This window comes from Urocampus carinirostris, chromosome 19 (assembly GCF_059441175.1).
Source record: "Urocampus carinirostris isolate Australia breed hairy pipefish chromosome 19, RoL_Ucar_1.0, whole genome shotgun sequence".
In the NCBI taxonomy this organism is placed as follows: domain Eukaryota; kingdom Metazoa; phylum Chordata; class Actinopteri; order Syngnathiformes; family Syngnathidae; genus Urocampus; species Urocampus carinirostris.
The window spans coordinates 28,672,374-28,696,503 of NC_142367.1; the positions used below are offsets into that span (position 1 = coordinate 28,672,374).

The 24,130-nt window shown below is 41.7% G+C and overlaps 1 protein-coding gene across 6 annotated transcripts; it reads right to left on the reverse strand.

Annotated features, from left to right (window-relative positions):
- Window positions 1–650: 650 nt before the first annotated feature.
- Window positions 651–22,203, reverse strand: brsk1a (BR serine/threonine kinase 1a). 6 transcript variants are annotated; one of them, XM_088323217.1, is made up of 20 exons: window positions 21,912–22,203; window positions 21,738–21,832; window positions 17,502–17,587; window positions 17,188–17,328; window positions 15,347–15,463; window positions 15,168–15,201; window positions 12,857–12,925; window positions 12,614–12,760; window positions 11,645–11,676; window positions 9,740–9,904; window positions 9,064–9,161; window positions 8,828–8,975; window positions 8,690–8,750; window positions 8,445–8,471; window positions 7,502–7,778; window positions 6,324–6,372; window positions 6,119–6,242; window positions 5,623–5,833; window positions 4,399–4,488; window positions 651–3,860 (listed from the first exon to the last, which is right to left on the reverse strand). In XM_088323217.1, the coding sequence occupies exons 1-20, from the start codon at window positions 21,994–21,996 to the stop codon at window positions 3,649–3,651; spliced, it is 2,268 nt and encodes a 755-aa protein (XP_088179343.1). In that variant the 5' UTR covers window positions 21,997–22,203; the 3' UTR covers window positions 651–3,648. The 6 variants fall into 6 exon arrangements, with proteins under 6 accessions (XP_088179343.1, XP_088179344.1, XP_088179339.1 ...); XM_088323218.1 differs by lacking the exon at window positions 8,445–8,471; XM_088323213.1 differs by lacking the exon at window positions 8,445–8,471 and having other exon boundaries at window positions 651–3,848; window positions 7,502–8,132.
- Window positions 22,204–24,130: the final 1,927 nt, after the last annotated feature.

A 24,130-nucleotide genomic window follows, 5' to 3' on the forward strand; every position in this document is an offset into this window, starting at 1 on the left:
AATGAGAAAAAACATTAACACTGATTGTGTCATAATTGCCCTATTTGGAACACCTTGATTGACACTAACAGCCCGGACAAGCTGATTGGTGGCCACACCCTTCTTAAACCCCCGACTTCAGTTTAAACTTTGTCAGATCGTTGCGAGCTGTTGTGTTTCACTCAGTGAGCGTTCCTGTCCGACTCCGTCCCTGTTAAAACCTGTTTCCTGCCCGATTCCCGTTTTTCGACCCGTTTCTGAACCTGACTACGCCTGTTTTGCCTGCCTACGACCACTATTACGAACTCGACATCGCCTCTGATCTCCAGCCCTGGCCAAACGACTTGCCATTCCCGCCTGTCTCCTTCCGTCCCGCCTTGCTCGTTCCCGCTCTCCGCCAGTCTTCGGATCAAGCAATCAAGCAAGCCTTACTCTCACTCTCTTTCAATAAAATCTGAGAAACGCATGCAATTGAGTCCTGTGTCCGTTCTGGTCTGTGACAGATTGAAAATAACTATATGATATACTTGTATTTTATATTTTCATGATGACAAGTTCAACACCTGCCGCCTCTGACGGCACTTTTTTAATAACTGAATGTAAATGCTACACTTATCTGTCATGTGCAAGCGAAAAGGATAGAAGAAAATAAAAATGGTAGTAGCCACATACACAGATTTAGGGGTTTATTATTGTAACCATAACAATAAGGTGGATCTCTCTTTATTATGACCATCGATTCAATCATAATTATTCTTATTTAAATCACAGGCAATAGTTATAATAGTGCACTTTTCATATTTAAATTATGATACAGACATTTCTTCTTTTTTTGACACCGTATTCTACTGACCCTTATGGATGGAGAACAGTTTACAATCTTGGCCACGGATGGCTCAATGAGAGTGAATGTGGCGTGTGAGACCAATTCGACTAAATGAGTGAAAGACGGTTTCTCCAGTGCTGAGACGACACAATTTACGGGGGTGAACCCACAGGTTAAAGTGACAGTGAGGGAACTCAAAAGATGGGTGAAAAGAAAATGACATGCCTGCTAGGGGTTGCTCGCCTTCCTACCAATCTGTTGCACGGACATCCTATTAGTTCGATGTATGAGAGGCCATTTGGGAAATAATTCACATTTGCTCTCACACTAACTATCATACAATCTCATCTACAGTAGTAGAGTTCCACACATTCACTATCACACTCTCTTAACCACATTACTATAGTCACACACACTTATTTACACTAGTATAATCCCACATACAGTACAGTATTTACTATCATACACTCTTAAATACACAATGACAGTAACGCACAATTTATATCATACTCTCTTACATACACTAGTATAGTCATGCATACTTACTACAGTACTCTCTCATCTATGCTTGTATAGCCCCAAACATTTACTATTAAACTCTCTTACATATACGACTATAGTCACACACACTTAAGTGTCATACTCTCCTAAATTGTCATGTACTGCACGGTTGTCATGGCGCCCAGCTGGCCCCGCCCCTTGACACCGGCTGAACTGCATTTCCTGATTACGAAACGGGTCGGGACTGTCTTGAAACGGGTCGGGAAGCAGGAAGTTGGAACTCATTTGCGTAAATGATCCGTCACTTTAATTGAGGAAAAAAAAGTTGTCCGACACATAAACAGACCAAAAACAAAACAAATAAGGCTCAAATGCAGGCAAAACTACAGACTAGGCATTTAACGGGATTTAACAGAATCTCTCAGAATGTTACACCGAAGTGCAACAAAGTCCAACAAGCACAACAAGAATAAACAGTTATCAAACAGGCACGAACAGGTTTTCAACAAGGGTAAACGACGATCTGGCCAAGGGCAGTTCCAAAAGGCGCGTTTGAGTACCCATAGGAGTAACCAGGAAATGCAGGTCAGCTGGTGTCAAGGGGCGGGGCCAGCTGGGCGCCATGACAACCGTGCAGGACATGACATAAATAGACGAGTCTAGTCACGTACACTTTCTATCATACTCACTGACCTATCCGAGCATAGTTACAAACACTATCATACTCCCTCACATACACTAACAAAAATGGGAAGTTAGTTGGTTTATACAGGAAAAAGAATACTCTAAATCCTCATTCCTTGACTTGCCCAGATCACGTATCGTTCTCTCATAAATTTACTATCATGTTGTAAGAGTAGGGTAGAAAGCGTGCGTGACTATATTAGTGTACGTGAGAGAGTACGATAGCAATTATTTCCTAAACTGCCTTTCATATCAATGGGCTCATTGATGCTCTGCCATCGACCGCCAATCTTCCACACAAACCAGTGGTAAACATAAATCGAATATGCATCAAACGAACAAAGACCACACGATCGTGATTATTATTGATAAAGTGCAAAAAAGGAACGCAATGGATAAGTAAAGATGCAAATAAGTTCAATAAAATTATGGCATATATATAAATAGATAAATAAAAAGACTTATTAGCGCTCTGTTAGTCAACAACATGCACATTCGTTGCATATTGCGCTGCATGGAAGACTGGTGATGAGCATCAGCAGGATGAGAGACAACATACTTACTTCCCCCCTTTAACAAAATCCAACTCAATCAAAATGTGACTTTTTCCTGTCCATCTTTTAGGAATACTCTTGCGACGATAAAAGGAGGCTTTGTTCTGTCATTCTCTATCAATGTGGGACAAACATCTGTGATGAGGTTCATGGACATACAGTATTCACACATTGTGTTGATTTCCCTCTCTCGGGAGTTATGATCGTTATCCCGTTGAAATTGAAACGAAAAAAAAAATGTTTCCACGGAGTGGCAGCAGTCCACATCTATTAGTTTATCTTGTCTCTGAAGATGAATTAAATAGCAAAAAAGGAAAATAAATCAAGAAGCAGTTTACTCTTCACAGCACTTCCCCTTGTGCTGTCCTTGCTATCGACTGCACGTCAACAAAAGAAAAGAAAAAAAACAACCAAATAAAAAAATAAAGGTTGACATTCACTTACAATAGCTTACTTTGTTGGTTTTCTTTGAGTCAGGGTCAGAAGCTTTCTTCCTGAGAAGATGAGGACCATTTGCTCAGGAGGACGAGGCTTCGGGTTCCATCTGCCACCGACAGACACTATGTCATTCAGTATTAACTAGTAGTAACACTACTAGTACTTCACGTCACCTGAGAGCAACATGAAGACACGCTAGTTAATTTTCAGTCAAATCTCGAGAGCTGTCACAATACACCTAAATCAGTTTTTTGGTATCAGATGCCGCTGTAGTACAATGCTTATGGTAGGACGAGCTAACAGGTCTCTGCAGCATCCTTTAGCAGGCTGATTTGCTAACTGGCATGCACTTCAAAATTCCTAGTTGGATTTGGAGAAGCTGTGTCTACGGTAGGATACCAAACTACCCATTCATATTTTTTTTTTCTTCATTAAAAGAGGATTCCGTAGCTCTCGGTACAATTGTTGGAATCTGGGTCATCCGGAGGATCAAGACAATTGTTAAAAACCAAAGCATGATAGGGAAGGCTCAGTTCTTTCTCTTATCAAAGCACCTCCAACCGGAGAAAGGAGCTTGTGGTTTGCGGGAAGGGGACGCTTGAAGATGAAATCAAAGAGAAAGGGGTGCAGGTCCGGCATCCCGCCTGGCGGTTTCCTGTTCTGGACCTAAGGTTGGGATTGGGTTCCGTTGGTGGACAGCAGTCGGGTTCTCTCCTTTGCCGAGCCTCTGCGCTGCAGGACTCCGCCGCTACCTCCGATGCCTCCTCCGTCTGCTCGGTCGCCCCACTCGCACCTGTCGCCCCCACCCTCCGAGCGCCTGGAGTTTTGGCGGGTGGGGGTCCTGTGGGGTCGCCCGTTCTTCTCATCTGGGAAGGGATCAGGAGCAAAGAACGGGAAAGTCACTCTTACGGAAGACTATTAGTGACAGGAAATTAATATACAGCGTCCGCTTGATATACGAGCTACTCGAGTTATGATAAATTTGAGATATGAAATGTCTTCCGAGGAAAAATCTTGCCCGACAGATGAGAGAAAATCCAACTTTTTCCAGTAGAACTTCCAGGTGGAGCAAAAATGGACAAAAAGGTCGGGAACCTTTTTGACCTAAAAAGCTATATAAGCAAAATTATCTTTTTTTAAAGAGAGCCACACCATACATTTTAACACAAAATAGAACAAAATCCCACAAAACCGCCAAAACAACTCAATCTGGCTATGTATCTGCATTTAACCCATAGTCCGGAGACATGTACCCCGTGTAAATCTGAACTTCCTTTGTAAACACTGTACACCGAGGTTGCAAAGAACATTTCATTGGCATTTTATGACTATATTGAATTTCTAAACCTTGAATGTGTGTTCCCCCTAACCTAGAGTAAAGCAAAGTTTGTCTTGAAACATGAATCACAATCTCACCACATAGAGCTTGCACCAGGGGCTGATCATGGGAACTGAGAAGCTGGGCTTGGATCGTTTCCACCACTCGTCTGAACCTGCGACTTGGACCTAGGGGTAAGACGTGAACAAACTCTTTTATTTGATTCCTGTCCCTGATTTCTTTTAAATAAGAGCAATTCATTAAAGATGCTTTTTCCGCTCCAGTGGAATAGATACAAATATTGATACGAGACGATTAATCGAAATCGGATCGATATTGTGATGTGATGAAGTGCGATTGTGCAATCGCAAAACACTGCATTTTTCCCCAAGGATTTATAGTTTAATGTTTATGAGTGATAGCGTTTGGCCAACAAGAATTGTCACAGTTAGGGTTTTAACGCGCCAGCCAGTCAGAGGCACCTTTTAACGGCACTAAAAAAAGGCGAGGCAATGATTGCAAGCAGTTTGTGAGCGCCTGTGATGGGCTGGTATATGCTGCCAGCCAAACAGCCAGGGCGGGCGGACGCACAAGCCAAAGTGTTCACCCACCCAAAACAAACTGCAAATGCACGGCTACAGCTAGCTTTTAGTCGCTCGTTGCATTCAGAAGAAATTAATCAATTAAATCGGACTCACAAAAGGTCACAAAAGCGCAAAGAAATGGTAATCACGAGCAGGTGCCCCGTGGATTGTTAATGGGTCCGGGAAGCGACTGAGACAGCGTCAGGAAAGAGAGCAATAGCAAGGTTGCAGGTCCGGCCTAGTGCCACGGCTAGGGCTAACAACTCTCACATGGCCTCCTTGTCGAGCCTGGCGAGTCACTGACGTTAAATCCGTTACCCATGAAACAGATGACTTGAAGCTACTGCTAGATTAATGACTCTTGTATTTCAATTAAAGCGATGACCTTGCCGAAGTCGCAGTTACCCGATGCAGCTACCCAGCCGCTCTCTAGATTGCGTTCTCGTTCTGAATGGAGAAACCCTCCAATTTTGTTATACTTTTAAATCATGACAATACGGATCGTTTATTCAACTCCAATTCCTTTTCTTTTTGGTAGATCTCTAGTTGTAATTTTGTTACAGTCGTATGCTCTCAGTTGGTAATGATGTTATCTTGAGGTAAGTTTGCATGTCATTATGATTAAGCTTTCACCAAAAAAATAGCACAGAAAACGATATTGCAATGGACGTCTGAAAAATGGCAACTAGGTTTTTCATTTTCCAGAATTGCGCAGCCCTAATTTAAACCAGAACTTGCCTGATATGAGAGTGAACGTCACACTGTAGATCCCCGTCTCCCTCCTGCCGTCTCTCTCGGTCCTCTCCCTGTCCCGTTCCCTCTCTCCCTCCGAGAAGGCAATATCCACCTGGAACTTGACGGGCTTCTGGAAGACGGAAGGGCCGGCGGAGGACTTGTATTCGGCTCTGAAGCTTGTCTGGGAGATGACGCTGTGGCTGAGCGACGGGATCTGCGTGTTGGGAAGACAGAGAAGAAGCAGAGAGACCCACAGACTTACGAGGCGGGAGAGGCACGAGGGGCCGACGTGAGTGCGGGGAAAGACAAAAGGTGAGGGCCAGGGTGTGGAGAAGAGAGAAAGAGTGAGCCACAGGCAAAAGCAAAGTGTTTCAAAATGCTGCCCTAGCGAGCGGCAGCCAAATAAAGAAGACAAAGAGATAAAGAGCAAAATGAAAGTACGTACATCAAAAGAATGAACACCAGCCTGGCAGACAGAGCGCACGCCTCAGGTACTTACAGAGAGGAAAGCGTGGACGATGTCGGCTTTAACCGAACTCAGAGGTTTGTCTCTGATCACCACAAAGATCTGCTCCTCTTTTTCAAGACCGATGAAATTCCCGAACCACGACTTCTTTGCCAGCCTGTCACAGTGTGAGATGGGAAAAACGTTAAAAAGGAAGACTTAGGGAACCATTTGCTTTGGAAAGAAAATAAAGACTTACTCAGGGCTTGATTCTGGCGTTAAGCTGGACATGTCCTCCGATGTTGGAACTAAAAGACAATACTGCTTGTCAAAACTTTTAGGGGGTTTAAACTAAGCACAGTAAATTTTTATAAACAAATGCAACATTGCGGGGTTGTTCAAAACTAAATAACATGTTTTTATTCCTAAAACCATTCGATTTTTGTGAGATTCAATGTGTTTCAGGAATTTATCAATTTGTTATGTTTATTTTTTTAGATGAAACCCAATTGTGCGGGCAATCACGAACAAAACCATGTTTTGGTTAAAAATACAGATTTTCACGGTTAAATTTGAGCAAATCTACTCCACTTTGGAGGTATCCGTGCACAGAGTACTGTTATAGAAGTTTCATATAACGTCACCCAATTTTTGGGGTGTTGTCTTTAACAAATAAATTATGGGGGTTAGTTAAAGCTTTATTTTTTGGGGTATTTATAAACAAAATTCCCCAGTTATTGTGTGTATATATGATATTATGGTTATTGTATGTACAGATATAAGTAAAAGTTGTAGCCATAATACAATACAACTTTTACTTATATCTGTACATTCGAGGAAACTGTGCGGGTCAGATGTATCGACATTTCGTTCTGTATACACGTGTACTAGAATGACAATAAAGTAGATCTGAATCTGAATCTGAATTGTATAGAACAGTAGCCAACACTGGTACCATTGTGTGTAGTATTGGGGGGTGACTTAACACAAAATAATGAATTATGGGGTGCTGGTAAAAGCAAAGTGATCCATTTTGTAGGATTATTTGAAACAAAATCAACTAACGTTTTAGGGAGTTTTATTTTAAAAAATCCAGTTATGTTAGGTTATTGCATATCATATTTTCGGGGCCCCAAACGATTTTTAAACTTATTTGTGAGAAAATTATTTTTTTAAGGGCTGAAAAAAAAATCTATCAATTTTGGGAGGTCGTCTTATACAAAATGACACGATGGTTTGTGCTTTGTACAAAATACAGTACTGGTATATTTTTATACAACATAATCAGATTTTTGGAGGGTGTTCGAAATAAAAAACGTAATCTTTGGGGTGTCGTCTATACAAGGGTAACAAGAAGGTGGGTCAAACTACTCCAGATTATGGATCAAAATGAGTGATTCACGACTCGGCTGTCTTTAGAGCGTACAAAAGGCTCACCTTGCAGTTTGCGACGATGGAATCTAGGTGAGCCCAGCAAGTTGTTCTTAAAAGAATTGAGCCGAGTCCTCCAATGAGCAGAGCTGCTGGCCGCGATCCCGCTCCCCCCTCCGGGGCTAGAGGGGGGGGTAAGAGACAGAGAGCCCACCCCGCCACCTCCCTCTGCCCGTGAGGAGGAGGAGGACGAGGAGGAAGAGGGTGGGGTGGAGGAAGGGTGATGAGGGTGGTGGACAGGGGTGCCCAAGGGTGTGGGCAACGGAGAACCCTGGGGAGTGACCTGCGGCACACAGTGGGCAGAATTTGGGTACAAGCTCTTAGTCACCGACTTCAGGACAGAGGACGAAGGGAAGAAGAAACGGGGAATGGGTGAGAGCAGCGGAGATGGGGAAGGCGAGCGGGAGGATGGGTTGTGGAGAGGCATGGATTTGATGGGCTGGAGATGAAACCGTTCGGCAGGTCCCTTGGTGGGCAGGGTCTGGGTCTTTGGATGGGGGGAAGCTTTGGGCTTGTCGTGAACCCGCGCCGTGCGTGGTGTCGTGGCGCTTCCCTGTTTTGGCTCCTTTGTATGAGGAGTGACGGCGGCAGAGGTGACGTCTGACTGGCTGAAAGTGAAAATGGGGCTTTGATAGGACTGGGGAGCGGGGGGGAGGTTGTATTTGGAGGGGTGCAAATGAAAAAGAAGAAAGAGAAGGGATGGAACATGGAGAAAGAAGGATGGAAATGAATATCATGCTTCGTGGCAAAAGACTGCATTTCGAGTAGCAAAGGTGTCTGGCGAAAGCCGATGTGTGCCGAGACAGTCATAACAAAAGACACGAATGCGATGGCTACCTAACTTTGCTAAAATGTACACGCATTTATCAGTGTACACGCACGTTGCTCATGCAGGATGTGGAAGAAAAGTGAATCGAGGACAGGAGAAAAGTGAAAATGTCACACAAACCTGCCGCGTGAGGTTTACTCTGAGGAGCTTGATTTGTGGTCATGTTAAAAAATGGTTAGAGGATGGTTCTGAGATTTATGACTGGTCGTTTGATATCTATAGCTTATCTTGGAGTTTATACAAAACACTAATTTGGTGTACTTTTTGGTTGTAAAGCCAATAAACAGAAATAATGATAAATAATTAGAACAAAATAGCAAAAACAATCATTTCAATAGCAATAGTCATGATTAACTGGATCTTACCCTGGGGCTGCTAAGGGGGCTGGAAGAGAGACCAGTAGAAGCTCCGCTCACTGAGCGAGACCTAAAAAAATATCAACATTGCAAAGTCTTAGTCATCCAAATTTTCCTCACAGTCCGCAAAATAAACCGTGATCGTACCTCTGACTGTGTGCAGCATCCAGGGCCCTGCGAGGAGGCGTGGGAGAGCCCTGCTCGGTGACGCTCAGAACCTCCAGGCTCTTCCTCTCTGGACGGCAGCGACCGTGACGCGTCAGCATGGGGGAATCCACGCGCTTTCGAGGAGGATCTGCACACGAGCCGTGAAGATTTGGACTTCCGTCGTTAGCATTTCACCGTACTATCGGCAATCACCGTGCTTCTATCTAGCAACTGACCGGCGTCGTTGCGTTGAGGCAAGTCCTCGTCCTCATAGCTCGGGTAGCGTTCTTTCCTGTCCAGCAGCAGGTAATAAATCATCTTTTCCTGGTTTTCTCTGAAGAATATTAAACGGCATTCAATTTGACACCAAAGGAATGCAAAACATACAACGCACACAAATTGTTATATATAAACTGAGAAGACTCTAAATGGCAGGGGTTCTTTCAAAATCCAGAGACTTTAAGAGGAATCTCCTTTTTATTTCTCGAAATAAACGTCTTTCACGTTCTTTACCACTTTTCCAAACAGATGCCTGACTCCAAGTGATCATTTATGGCCTCCCTAGTTTCCGTCCAAGTCGACAGCCTCTTTTCATTAGCCATTAAGTCAGAGTGCTTGGCAGTCAGCACTTTCTTGTGTCTGTTTAAAGGGCTCTATTAACTTGCCTCTCTTCCTCTATAATAAACTCCCGAGAACATGGCTATAAAAGAAAACCACAAATTAGCAAAAGCTCCTTAAAATAGAATCGACATTAACCATGATTTACAAGCTTGATTATTGTAATAAAAGAAGAAAAAGAACAACCCCAATAAAAAACAAATGAACATGTTCTTCCCACACAAACCAATAGGCATACTCAAACAATATGTTAGGTCTGATTCGTCCATAAGGGGAAATGTAAAAAAGGCTTACTCGTCACATTGCAAATCACGCGTTAGCTTGACGCGATCTCGAAAACAGCCCAGTGAGTGCATGCTGTCCAAGACATCCGGGTCCAGCTCTGTCAGGGACAGGATGCGCCTCACACAAACTCTTCTTGGGGGAGGCTGCTCAGGACACGGTTCATTACGGCCACCCCTAGAAGAAACACAGGCACGCGTATGTAGGTATAAAAATTGTGACAGGTGGTGCAACAGCTCATCACAGAACCATGATTTGTTTAGATCGATGTCTACGGTTCGGAATACATGTGATCTGCGGATCGCTTAAGGAAAAAAATGCAACGTGAACGGCACATGTTCAAATCTTGCGTCGAGTGATCATAGCCAGTGGAGGAACAGAGAATAGGAATGTGTAGGTAACTTTTGCCTTGCCGGTGAAGGATTTTATACATTTGACTATAAAGGATTTTGTACGATCAAATACAAATTCCATTTAAATGCAAAAGAAATTCCACTGGCTGAGCTGTGGGGCAAGGTCAATGCAACCTAGTAAAGAATTATGTTTACAGGAACAGCAGGGAACTGGGACAAAGGACTGATACGATAATCAGCACTTTTCGACACAGATGGCCCTGGTGACGTAGTAACGCTCGGGGATCTTTTGACCATTTCAAACATCGAGGCGAGGGGGTTTTCCTGGCACGCCCACAGAGGAGCCGGCACACCAGCTTGCGAGAAGACAGAGAGAGGAGGCTTGACAGAGACTCGAGCGACAATAATTCGGCTAATTCGATAGAGTTCACTTAGCTAAATTATTTAAAAAAATTAAATCTGCCCCCGTGTGAAAATGTCAGCTATTCATGTCCATCTTTTCCCATCAAGAAACGAGCGCGCATTGTTGGGAGAATGCAGGTTGTGTTTGGTTAATGGAGTCAGATAACTAAATCGAACAATTTGGTATACGGTACATTTTTAATATTAATTTCCTAACCCCGACCAAATATGGAGAAGAGTTAATCGATAAAACCTGAAACGTGTGTGGGCACTGTTGCACAAGAACGCCACATGACAGTAGCCCTACGGTCAAGCATTTGAAGTGTCATCACTGGTATTTCGCTGACATGAGTGAGTTCAAATGCCCCTCTTTCTTTATCAGTGGGGAAAAAGGCAATAGTTGTGGATGAATTTGTTGCGGGTAGACATCCGGCCAGACAGAAAGTAGTGTAATGATAGTTACCCAAATCAAATAGAGGTCCACCGATTATCGGACGGGCCAATTATCTGATGATCGGCACCAATATTTGGGAATTTGTAACTATCGATATCTGCATTTAATTTATTTGAGGGGAAAATTAAATATATCTAAAACTAGGTTATTCAGGCTCAGATGCAGACGACCCTCTCTCTCCCTTTCTCCTGCCGTCTGTTTCAGATGCTACCCGCTCCTCGCCTTTTGATTGGATAAGCGACTGGTGGCAGAGCCACTTAAGAAGAGTCTGTCCTGACTGTTCAGACAAAAACTGAAGACTGGAGCCAGAGTACAAACATGTAGAAGGTAACGACAGGAACCCCCTCCCCAAACACATAAAAAACATTCCAATAAAGAGGAATTTGAAGTACGGTGAGTCTTTTTTCAGGTTTAGAAGAAGATATCGTGCCCCATTTGATTTTAATAGATCATTTTCTTGAGACATAATTGTCCAAAGTTTGCCGGTAGCACAGAAGTGAGCCACCTGGCTTTTTCACATGTGCCCATTTTAAGTTAATTGTATGTATTTATATTTAAAACTTGTTTCATATGATAAACCCAAGGCTGCTTTGTTTATTTTTCCAGTCTTTTTGTTTTTTTTCTTGACTGATCCGCAGATTTATCCAAACCTTGAGTTTTCTAATTCGTTGCACCCTTATTAAATATGTTGATGGAATGGCTACTTACAGATACCAAGCGTGTTTCTGAATCGTCTCCAGCTGAAAGAAAAACAAGAAGGAAAGACATTTATTGACTGAACTTTTTACTCTTACTCATTTAAGTGCATTGATTGAAAAAACACTGAAATAATTATCTTCATTGCAGTATGTTTTCAAATTGTCATACTCATTTCTGGATTAGTTCCAGTTAATTGTTGATGAGCAAGGACTGATACCAAGTATTGATACTATAGCAAGCGATCACCCATTTAGAAGTGGAACAATCCGTTTTTAGGTTGCCAGTAGTTTCAAGACAAATTAATATTTTCACAAAAGGATACTCCTCCCCCAAAACATTTTGTTAAAAAAGAAAATAACAATTAACAATTGGGGAATTTAATCATAAACATTAAAAATGGTTTTGTTTAAGAATAACAACCAGAAAAAAAAATTGAATCTAAAAGAATAGGTTGTTTATAAAACCTTAAAAAAATAGGTTGCATAGCACCAAATCATCCCAAATAACTGAATCATTTTGTTGAGAAAACAATAAATACAAACTTAACCCGTAAATATTTTTGCCTATTTATCCTGACACACATTTTATCTTTTTTTTTTCTCTTTTAAGTCTGTTGCATGCTATCCTGGAGTGCATTGTCCAATTTTGTTGCAAACAATGTTCACTATGTTGATATCAAGGACAATAAAAAATGATGTCATGTATTTACACAAATGCAGATTGGGTCGTGTAGTACAATTACTACTGTAACTGTTGCTTTAAATGATTACAAGTAGGAATGTAAAATTTTTGAGTGCACAAGGCCCTTATTTTAAGGTTTTTGTTATAATCAGGAATTTAAATAAGATTAAAAAAAATGACAAACACCATTCATTTGCTGGATTGTACTGTGGAGGGTATGTCTGGCGACAGTACTCGATTCAATAAAGTGCATGTAACGTTTTTGGAAGAAAGCGCGATACACAGTAGGTCTCCTACCGAGAGCCGCTTTTCGGGGTTGACCTCGATCATGCCTTTGAGCAGGGACTGGCAGTCTGGGGGGATAAAGTGTGGCATGTGGAACACGCCACTCTTGACTTTTTCCAGGAGCTGGCGTAAATTGTCGTGGTCAAACGGCAGGGCGCCCTTGCCAAGCGAGAGAGAAAATCAGAGCCAATCATATATATGGAAAAAAAGGAAAACAAAGGGCTTCACGAACTGTAGTCAGGCATCAAAACTTACGACCAAGAGAGCAAAAAGAATGACACCGCAACTCCACACATCTGCTCTCCTTCCGTCATACTTCTCCCCCTACCAAAGAGAGAATCACATATGGTCCATCAAAGTCTATTATGCAAACAGATGTCATCTGGCAACTACAATGAAAATGCAAGGGCGGTTGCGGTTCTGAAAATAGCTCACCTGCAGGGTCATTGTGATTTTTTTAGTAAAATATATATATATTTTTGGGGGGGGGAATGGGGGGGAGCGGGGCTGACTGAGTCTATTGAAACACATTTTAATCATTAACATGATAATGTCACGGTGCCCGTGGAGCCCAATTGCCCAACCTCCGTGTGGCACCAGTTGCTGCTCGTTGACAGATTGGCTTCCCTTCTATCTAAGCTCAGTGCTCTCGCTTTGTCAGTCAGTCAAAGAACCTCTGCACCCGCAAGACGTGGGTTTTGTCTCGGTCCTGTTTCCTGTTGGTATTCCCTGTCTGGTATCGTTCCCGTTTATTTTTGTCCTGTTTAATAATTGTTCCCCAGTTTCGTTCCCGGCTATTTTGTTCTGTTTGATATCGATCTCCATACCTACCACACATTTTCAACCATTTCATCACCTACTCTAGCATTCAGGTCACCTAGTATTACCACTTTCCACCCTTCTTTCGCACTTGCCACACATTCGGACAAGTCCTTCCAGAACTCCTCTCTCTCCTCAGCGCTTCTTTCTGAACCAGGTCCATATGCACTTATAAACAGCCATACTTCTACACCCCACTTCAACCTCACCCACATCAATCACCCACATATCTCTTTTCACTCCACCAGTTTTTCCTTTGCTTTCTCACTCACAAGCACAACCACTCCTTCTCTAGCATGTCCACCCGTAACTCCAGACCTTCTACTACCTCCAAGCTGTAATTCACCCTTTCCTTTCATCTTTGTTTCACTCAAGGCTAACACATCAACCTTCCTTTTAGTCATCATCCTTCCGATCTACTCTTTCTTCCACTCAGTCGCTTTACTTCCACATCCTCTCACATTTAATGACCCTATAACTAGGGTTCGCGAGACCTTTCGGTCTCACGCCCCCCTTTCTTTACCTTGCTGTCTCTTAGGGAGTAGAGATAGAGAGGAGAGGATTCCCAGTCCCTTCACTCCCTCCACTTTCGTCGCCTCTTACGACACACAGCGGACCATGGTGGGAGAATTCTCTTACCTCTCACAAGGAGAGGGCCCCTCACCACAGGACAAGGTGCCTTACGTGCCTAACTTGTTTGGGTGTTTGGGCAATTGGGTTGGCCATGGTCCAATAATTTTTGTGTGTGTTTGTTTTTGCTATTTTTTTCCCTTTTATTTTCTTTGTTATTGTATGTGTTCGTCTTGCTGTCGGTCACCCCTCTTGAGGGATTTGACCAGGATAGATAGACAGATAGATATTGATCTCCAGTGTCTGGTAGCGTTCCCGTCTATCTCGTCCTGCTTGCTATAGGACTCCAGTCTCCAGTGCCTGATATCAATCCTGTCTGTCCCGTCCTGTCCGGTATCGACCCCATCTGTCCGATATCTGCTCCTGCGATTGGTATCGATCTCGTCGGCCTCTGGCTTCCTGTCATTCCACGCCAGACTGCTGCCTTACGTCTTCCGCCCGACGATCGCCGAATCACTGGCGTTTGGGTTAACGTGCATGACTGCCCCATTTCCCATAAAATAAAGCTTTTGTGAGAAACGTCACGCATCTGGGTTCTCCTCCTGTTCTGGTTCTTGACAGTAAAGTTGTTTGTTAAAAATTCAAATAAATAAATTCCAGTTCATGAGCTTCATGGACGAAAAAAGTATTGATAATCATTTTTAATCGATTAGTAAGAGAATAAATGAGAACTGAATTCCAATTTATGAGTGTTATAAAGAGAATGAGCAAAAAAATGTGTAGTTATTTTAGCTAGCTGTCTGGCTACCTTTTAGCTATTCATCATACTATCTAGCTAGCTTTTTACATGTTTTGCATGCTATCTAATTTATCGTCTTGTTAGTTATCAAGCCTCCTTTCTTGCAAAATTTCTAGCTTCTTTTTAGCTTTCTATCTCACTATTTAGTTGGCTTTATACCTTTTTAGTTAGCTATCTAGTTTTTTTTACCCGTTTCCTTTTCTAGATAAAAATCAAGCTACCTTTTTAGAAATTTAGCAAGCCATTGAGTTGCTATTTTTGAAATGCATATCAAATTGGGTGCCATTTGCGCTAATTAGTATCAAAAAGTAGCCCTCGGCATGAACACGGTTGGAGACCCCTGGTATACGTACTGTATTATGAGAAGTGTCCACTTACCCGAATGACTTCTGGGCAGGCATAATGCGGTGATCTGAAATAAAAAGAGAATTGTATTACTACACATTCCTATGTTTGGCAGTTGCAAGAAACAAAGTACCGGTCATGCAAATCTAAAATTCCCCAAATCCAAAAATGGTATGATGTGTTTTGGATCTAATAAACATGCAGCCACTCACCCGCAGCTGGTCTCTAACAGGCTGTCACCCACCTGGAGTGATGCCATACCAAAGTCGGCGATACGAATGTTATTTTTCTCATCCAACAGCAGGTTCTCAGGCTTCAGGTCTCTGTGGCTACATCAAAACATAATTGAGACAATTTTAAACCAGATTCTAAAGAAGTGACAACTTTTGTGGATTCTTACATAATTTATTCAAATATAGTCACAGAAGAGCAGGGGTTAGAAAACTTTTTGGAGTCGAGGGCCTCATTGGGTTCAAACATTTGGCCAGGGGCCTGGAGACCAGTTTTTAACGTTTTGCATTTATGGATAAATATACATGCAGATATCGACAAGTTTTTTTTCTTGTTATATTTGTCTTTAAATAGTTTACTCAGAATTAAAGTAAAGTAATATATTAGGTCCCCGTTATTAAATACTGAATTTAATATTTGGTTTAGTTCATATTTATATTTTTTCTGAAGCATTACCGTAGTTGTATTTTTGGGGTATTTCTGTAGTAATTTGTAAGTATTTCCATACTACTATTTTGTAGTATTCCTGAAGTATTTCTATAATAGATAGATGTCTAGATGTCTAGATAGATAGCTACATAGATAGATGTCTAGATAGATAGCCACATAGAGGGATGTCTAGATAGATAGATAGATAGATAGATAGATAGATAGATAGATAGATAGATAGATAGATAGATAGATAGATAGATAGACAGACAGACAGACAGACAGACAGACAGACAGGCAGACAGATACATAGATAGATAGATAGATAGATAGATAGATAGATAGATAGATAGATAGATAGATAGATAGATAGATAGATAGATAGATAGATAGATAGATAGATACTTTATTCATCTCTATAGGGAAATTCACACTTCCAGCAGTCTCCTTTGTTGATTACTAACAGATTAACAGGATGGCCTCGGGGTGCTTTGTTGTAGTTTAGCCACAGCGGAGTGGATGACTGTAATATAGTACTACTGTCGTGGTATTTTTCTAGTACTATTTTCTTTTCAAAATTAAAGAAAAATAATGTAGTACATCCCTGCCCTTAACCTCTAACTTTGATGTTACGTTTTGTGGTCATTTCTTTGTATTTTTGTACTATTTCTGAAGTAGTATTTGTGTAGTAGACACAAAAAGAGACAAATCTGTCACCCCCAAAAAGAATTATGAAAAGTAATTATTTAGTATTATATACAAGCAAGATTGACTGGCTGATGAAATATTAGACTGGGCTGCTTGGAGTGGTCAGTAGTCGGTGGCTGCAGTACCCAATTCGACGCAAAAGGGCGATAGAGAACCCAAGAATGCAGACTACAAGAAATTAGATGTTTATCAATTTTGTTGGTACTCATTAGGTGTGACTTGACATGAAACTTAGCTAAAGACACTTGCTGAGGCCTATAGTGCGACTGTACATTTTCACAAATCGGTTCCTATAAGTCAGATACACACGCACACACAAATTGGGATTTATATCGTAGTTTGGATCAGATAGATTAGATTCAAATATTGTCATGACAATTTTACCATTTTCTTTGGGCAGGTCAGATTAAAAAAGACCAACGCAGGCAGGTAGTTTCCCTACCCTTGCAGTTGAGCAACTGCATTAAGGAGGCCGTTAATCTACTCTAATCAAATAAAATATAACATTTACTGAAAGATTCACAGAAGGAACAAGTAAATCATTGTTTGCATACGTAATGACAACCGTTTTATGTTTTTGATCAAGTGTACAACACACCTTGTAGAACGCAATCTCAAGTGTTGACCTACACATACGATCCAAGCTGAAACGTGCAAGAATGACAACTTGGACGAAAGAACCAACCAGATGGAGTGACTGTGGCAGAAATCCAAAGCGGAAATGATCTGCCTGAAGAACTTCCTGGCTTCTTTGGGAGTCAGACGGCCTTTCTTTACCAGGTAGTCAAAAAGCTCTCCTCCAGACACATGCTCCAATACCAAGTATCTAGAGATGAAGAGAGATGGGGTTTCAAAAACGGTAATGGATGTGTGTATCTTTGACTTTTACTCGTTAGCTTTTATTTCATTAGTGTCTGGCGAGCATCAAGCGAATGTGTCAAGTCTTTTAACATGTGTTGGTAGTTAACAAGCAAGAGCGGATGTGCAATGGGAACTCACAGGTACTTGTTATTCTCGTATACATCGTGCAGTTTTAGGACATGAGGATGCTCAATGAGTTTGAGGATGGCAATCTCCCGCTCTACCTGTTGCAACACAAAAGATATATAGGCCACAGGTTGATCATGAACTGGACAACTCATCAATTGAAACCAGTCATACCTGAAGACTGTAGCATCATTTCATGCCCCTTGAAAACCTTGTGAAACTCGTTTTGCTTGAATAGTGTTATATCTGCTAATTGTTTTTTTGTTTTTTAAAGTGTAGGGTACACTGTAAAGCAGGGGTCAGGAAGCTTTTTGACCCAAAGAGCCATAAAAGCAAAAAATGTTTTAAAAAGAAAGTGAGTAGCCACATCGTATATTTTCAGGCAAAATAGAAAAAAACTGCCAAACACGCTCTCTAGACAAAAGCTAATTCTTCAGCACATTTTTTTTCTCTGTGTGTCATTTGATGATTTCATCAAATGTATAAAATGATAATAATGCCAAATCCTGTGTCCCAAATCAATGTAAATATGCCATTTACAATTTGTGTTCCACCTTCAGTTAAGAGTGTTGAGGCCATTTTTTTCCATGAAATTTGTCCTTAATAAGGGTTTCAAAACAATGTGCATGCAAAGTTCTTTTGTAAAAATGTCACAAATGACTGCAAACGATAAGCATATCGTCATATTCACTTTGGGTGTAGACTGCACAGAGCGAGAGAGAAGGAAGTGCCTTGCGCTGTGTGCAGGGATCCGCCCACCTGTACTGCTCACCCAATCAAAGTCGTTTGCCAGCGTTTTTATTTATCATTTTAAATGTTTTCTCATCGAACTTCTGCATGAAGTTGCTTTGGCTTTTTTATGGACCAAAATCGGGATGAAATCACTTGACTTTGGAACGCCACAGAGCGATGTGAAATAGTTACATTTTATTTCGGAGCCATACGTACTCATGAAAAGAGCCATATATGGCTCCCGAGCCATAGGTTCCCTACCCCTGCTGTAAAGCATCCAAAGTTGGACAACCGCTTCCACTTCCATTTCCTTAAATTTCCTCATTAAAACCTTTTAATGACGCGTTTAATCAGTAATGATGACATTCTAAGACAAATGAATTCGATTCACGTTGTTTTATTGATAAATTTCTGATATAATTTTACACCTTCGTTGGCAGTACTCTACAGTTTATATCCCCTGCTGCCAGTTTTTAAAGAGACAGTGTGTTTTATTTAGCGCCCTATAGTAGTTGAAAACAACTTCAGTCATTAAAAAAACAATGGTGATTTAAAATATGAGCAAAAATACACAAACTATTATCTAAAGGTGCATTTTAAAGTACTCCTGGGTTGAGGAATTTGTATTTATTATACATTACATGAGCCGCTAGAGCAGGGGTATCAAACTCATTTCACATAGCGGGCCACATATGGCCTCCGTAGATGTCAAGTGGGCCAAACTATTAAAATTCTACCATACATGCTATAAATAAAATATCATGTATTTCATTTCTTTTGGTGTAAAGAAGCACAAGAACATTAGGAAAATGATGAAATTGAATGAAGATTCCTTTTACAAAACATTTCATTTTATTTCATGGACAAATGTGCAATTTACTTTTATCATTCACATATATGCATTGCAACTGATCACAATGATTCTACAAAGGCACAACACTTAAATAAATTGGTATAGAAATATATAGTAATTGTCACGAGGCATGGCGGGGATGAAGAGGACCGGACCAGAACAGAGGCAGGAGGCATGAAGGGAGAACTCAAATGCGTTGACGATCCATAAGTTTTATTTTACAAAATAAAAGTCGCCCAATACTCCGGGGCAAAACAGAACAATACAGAGTTCCTCCGGCACGAACTCAACAGGACAAGGCATAACAGACTAAAACAGGACAAGGCATAACAAACCGGGATAGTGACGAATGAGTAGTAATGAACCCGCAACCGCAGAGCCCACCATGCAGCCTTAAATACAGACCCACCATTAGTGGAACTGCTTTCAGCTGTTGCCCAGGGGGCGGGGCAGACTGGTCACCAAGGCGACCGTGACAGTAATGCACTTTAATATTGAATGAGATTTGTAAAGAATAGAATTTTTAAACAATTTGCACATGTGCCTATAAAATCTATATTTAATCCCTGCCTAACCTTACAAACTAAGGCGAGTGATGTTAAATGTGTAAAGAAGAAAGTATTCATATCTCCTGTAAATGTGTAAAATTCAAACACGACATACAATACATCATACAATACATACTGGAAATGTATGGAGTTGCATGAACAGTAGAATTCCACCATACTTTTATGTCGTGAAGCTGCTGACTAACATTAAATTTACCATTTTTTAAACCACCTCAGTAAGGATTCGTATTCACAGAGCTGTATTCTTCATTCTAAGGCAGCATTTTAAAGGCGTTAGTCTAGTCTGGATTTGTTTTTGTTCATGATATTCAGCATTTTTACGCCTGTACAAATGCTTCAATACCAAATGTCATATCCTGACTCGCTGACACTTAAGAATGTCATTCAAGCGCTTGTTTGTGAGCTTTGAACCCATTTTTGTTTTATTAATATTCATTACTGAGATTTGTTCACAAAAGTAGGTTGCTCCAAACGTGCACAAAATTCTAGCAGCCAGGGCTGTTCATTTGGGGTACCCTGGTAGCAGACATGGGACCAAGTCACACATGTGCAAGTCTCAAGTAAGTCTCAAGTCTTCACCTTCAAGTCCCAAGTAAGTCCCAAGTATTTTTTTCTTGGGCAAGTCAAGTCACAAGTCAAGTCCCGAGTCTTAGATTGCCAAGTCCAAGTCAAGTCACAAGTCATAAAAACAGCGACTCGAGTCGACTCGAGTCCAAGTCACTAAGTCTCAAGTCCCCATGTCTGCCTGGTAGTAGATGCTGATAAAATTTGCCCTTCAAATCTGCATCACACTGCATTGATCAAAACGGTATCAGTCTGCCCCTTAGTGGACAATCCGTGAATTGCATCTTATCAGAAATATGAATTCCATGTAGTTTGTGCAATTTTTCCACTTCTAAATTATCCTGCGGGGCTGATAAACCCTCCCTGGGGGCCGGGGCCGGCCTGCAGGCTGTATGTTTGACACCCCTGCTCTAGAGTTGTGCTGACAAAGCTGTCATCTTGCTGCTACAGGTACCTTAAAACCCAAGACCCTCACGAGGGCTGGCTAAAAATACGAGACAAAAAATTGTGCTTATTTTGATCACATTATATCTCTGTAGTTTTAATTTTTCCTTGTGCTTTCAAAGACTTTTTAGTTGCACTACGCAATATGCTGACATCTAATACACACTGTCCCTTTAAGGTATACGGCATAGATTTTGTTGGAACCCACAAAGGAAATAACTTTCAACAAATAAATTGCCCAGAAACATCACATTATGCTTCTCTTTTGTTTTTGTTTTTTTCAATGAATTTTCAGCGCCGTCTGCAGTCAAGGTAAATATGTTGATATCCTTGTTTGCAGTATTTTGTGACATGTATAAAAAAGAACTTTGTTCGAACGTTGTTTTGAAACCATTATTTAGGACAAAAATGAGCCTCCACACTCTTTAAGTAATTGCGGAAGGGAGACAAATTTTAATTAGCGTACTTAAATTGATATGGGACACAAGCTCTGTCATTATTATTATTAATTTATGGATTTTATAAAACCTTCAAAAGTTATACAGTGAAATAAAATGCTGAAGATTTCGCTTTTGTCAGGAGTGCGGATTTGGCGGTTTTGTTGAATTTTGTCTTCAAATAAATAGTGTGGTTCTCTCGAAAACAAATCCAAATTTTTCTTGCTTTTATGGATCTTTGGGTCTAAAAGGTTCCCGACCCCTGCTCTAAGCTGAACTACGGGTACTGTGCTGTCTCGTGACATTTTTAAAAAAGATACTGATCCCAAGAACCAAGAAGAGATCTGCAGGTTCGAGAGTTCTCCGTTCGGGCCCGGGTGCTGTGGAATGCTCGTCCCCCTGAGATTCGATCTGCAACCTCAGTGGAAATGTTTCAATCTAAACTTAAAACACACTTCTATTCTATAGCATATGAATAACCTATATTTTATGTTGATAATGTGTGTATTATTTGCCCTCATGTAGGTTTCAGATGGGGGGGTGCTGTCATGATAGTCTAAAGTTTGATCTGTGCATCCCTTTGAGATTAAGGGCCAAACAAATAAACATGACTAGACTCGACTTTGACTACTAAGCGAGTTGACCTCACCTTCATCAACACCGATTCCGACAGCTTCTCCCTGTTGACAATTTTGATGGCCACCTTCTGACCAGTGATGCAGTGGATGCCGAGCTTCACCAGCCCTGAAAGGAGAGTGGTTTTCAGGGTGTAAAATTCCCTTTTTCAAATTACAACCAGAACAGTTATTGACACCATACTCACCGGTCTGTCCCTTTCCAAGTGTTTTTTCCAGCCGATAGGGCCCGACATATTGAGCGGACTGACTCAAAGAGAGTTCCTTACTCATCTTGTTCTTTCTTGAGGGATACTAAACTACACGTACTGCGATTATTGCGATGGCTGTAACGTTCTACAGTTTATCCAGATGCTCTGGTGGGACACACAACCCTCACTTTTGAAGATACTCAACACAAAGGGAGGGTAGTGAGTGAAAACCTCCATTTAAAGCGCACTAAGTCATGACTTGTGTGTTTTTAATATTGCCGGACGTTTAAGAGGTCATGAAAATAGAAGTCTTTGGTCAGGCCTCACAGGTGCACCGACATGCTAAATGTAGCCTCGCCGCCGTTCTCCCACACAGCAGCGAGGCTAGCTAGCTAGTAGCTTTAGCTTGACCAGCGGCCGTCGTGTCAAAACCAGCCCCGCTGCCTCGCCTCGCTATCCGCCGAGAAACCTTGGTTACACCGTGCTAGCGGACGCCTCATTCCTTCGAATGGAGCGCTTTCCGGCGTCGTCTGGCAGTCCTTTCCCGTCCTGGCGACTCTACATCACTGTTGAGGAGGGAGCCCGTATCACAGCGGCATCTTCTCGCGAGCAAGTGCCCCCCCCAATGGACGCCCCCGCCGAAAATCTCCTTTTTAGCGTTTCTTGGCGAGCGGTTCCTGCTTCGATTGTCCGTGATGGGGTCGGTAGGCCCCGCGGTATTCCGCTCCCTTCGGTATTGTTGCCGTAAATCGCAATTTTTTTTTTTTCGCTGGCTCTTCTTCCTTCGCATCACTCGCATCAGCATCCGGGTCCTTCTCCATCCTCTCGCCCCGCCCTCCCGCATCCAGGCCGTAAACAGCAGCCCCCGCAGGCAGCCAATCGGATGGCGTGAAGATCTTGCACATCTGCTCACAGTGACGATGCAAAAAAAGCAAAAAAGAAACGAGATTTTTGACGGGATTTCCTATGCAGGTTATTATCAATTCATAGTCGGAGAATTTTTTTCGCACCGCAAGTTGATTTGAATGGCGTCAAGTCAAGTCCTGTTCATTTGTCTGGCCCTTAATCGCAAGAAGGCTAAAAGCGCTATTATGACAGCATCGCCTGATCTAAAACTTACATGAAGGCATGGGAAAACTCAAAAACCTTCAGGGTTGGGTAGGGTTACTTTAACTTGATGACTTTCAATCACTTTTGGATTACTCCAATACCAAATGGAACCTCGGTTTTCGATCGCCTCTCAGTTCGAACAAATCAAAAATTTTGAGAAATCCTTGCTTCGCTGTTCGGCCAAATAATCGGAGTTCGAACGCCGGTACGCTAGGGTGCGATGCTGAGCGGCGTACAGGTGTAGATCGTGTAGATTGCCCCCACCCCTCGTGAAGAACTGTTATCAGGTGCGGACGTGTTTCGTTTTGCTTTCGCTTTTAATATAGGTGTACCAAGAGTTTTAGCCCCCAATTATGCCTCCGAAGAAGGTCGGTGCAAGCAGCAAAGTTGCTACAGGTGAAAAAAGAAAAGTAGTGCGTACAACTATTGCATTTAAGAAAGCAATAATAGCAAAATATGAAGAAGGTGTGCGAGTTTCCGATCTTGCTATACATAAAGCATGGCTTCTGCTGAGCACCACAAAGGTAAGAAATCCTATTCATAATTCTTTTCTTTACCCTTTGTTTATATTTACACGTTCATGTTAGCGTAATCTTTCGTACGGAAGATTACGCTAACGCGAACGTACGATTAGCCTCGGTTAGCTTCATGTTTACGTTCACGGTAAACATTCAGGGTGTTGGAACGGATTAAAAATGATTTACATTACTTTTAATGGGAAAAACGATTTCGGTGATTGAACAAATCGGTTTTCGAACAGGGTTCTGGAACGGATTATGGTCGAGAACCGAGGTTCCACTGTATGCTAATAAAAGACAAAAAAACTAAATATGAATAAAATGATGACTCACAACACGTGGTAAGCTTTCTCTCCTGGCTTTGATCTCTTTGATCTCCGGCAAAATGAACATAAAATGCGACAGAAACTAAATGAAAATCAATCCAAACAGCTTGCCAGCATCATTTTTGCCGTTCCATGTATTCCATTACTCCCCAAGCCTGCACAAAATTGAGTCATTTTATTCATATTTCATTTCTTTTGTCTTTTATTAGCATATTTGGTATTGGAGTTGTCGTGTCCAGCATGGTCGCCGTGGCGACCGGCT

Excerpts from the sequence above, each read along its gene's own strand:
- brsk1a (XM_088323212.1), bottom strand. The coding sequence starts at position 21,996 with ATGAGTAAGGAACTCTCTTTGAGTCAGTCCGCTCAATATGTCGGGCCC. Across the intron at positions 8,976-9,063 it reads GCCTCAACGCAACGACGCCG|ATCCTCCTCGAAAGCGCGTG; the intron begins GTCAGTTGCTAG and ends GCTCGTGTGCAG. Across the intron at positions 6,373-7,501 it reads CCATCGTCGCAAACTGCAAG|TTCCAACATCGGAGGACATG; the intron begins GTGAGCCTTTTG and ends ATTGTCTTTTAG.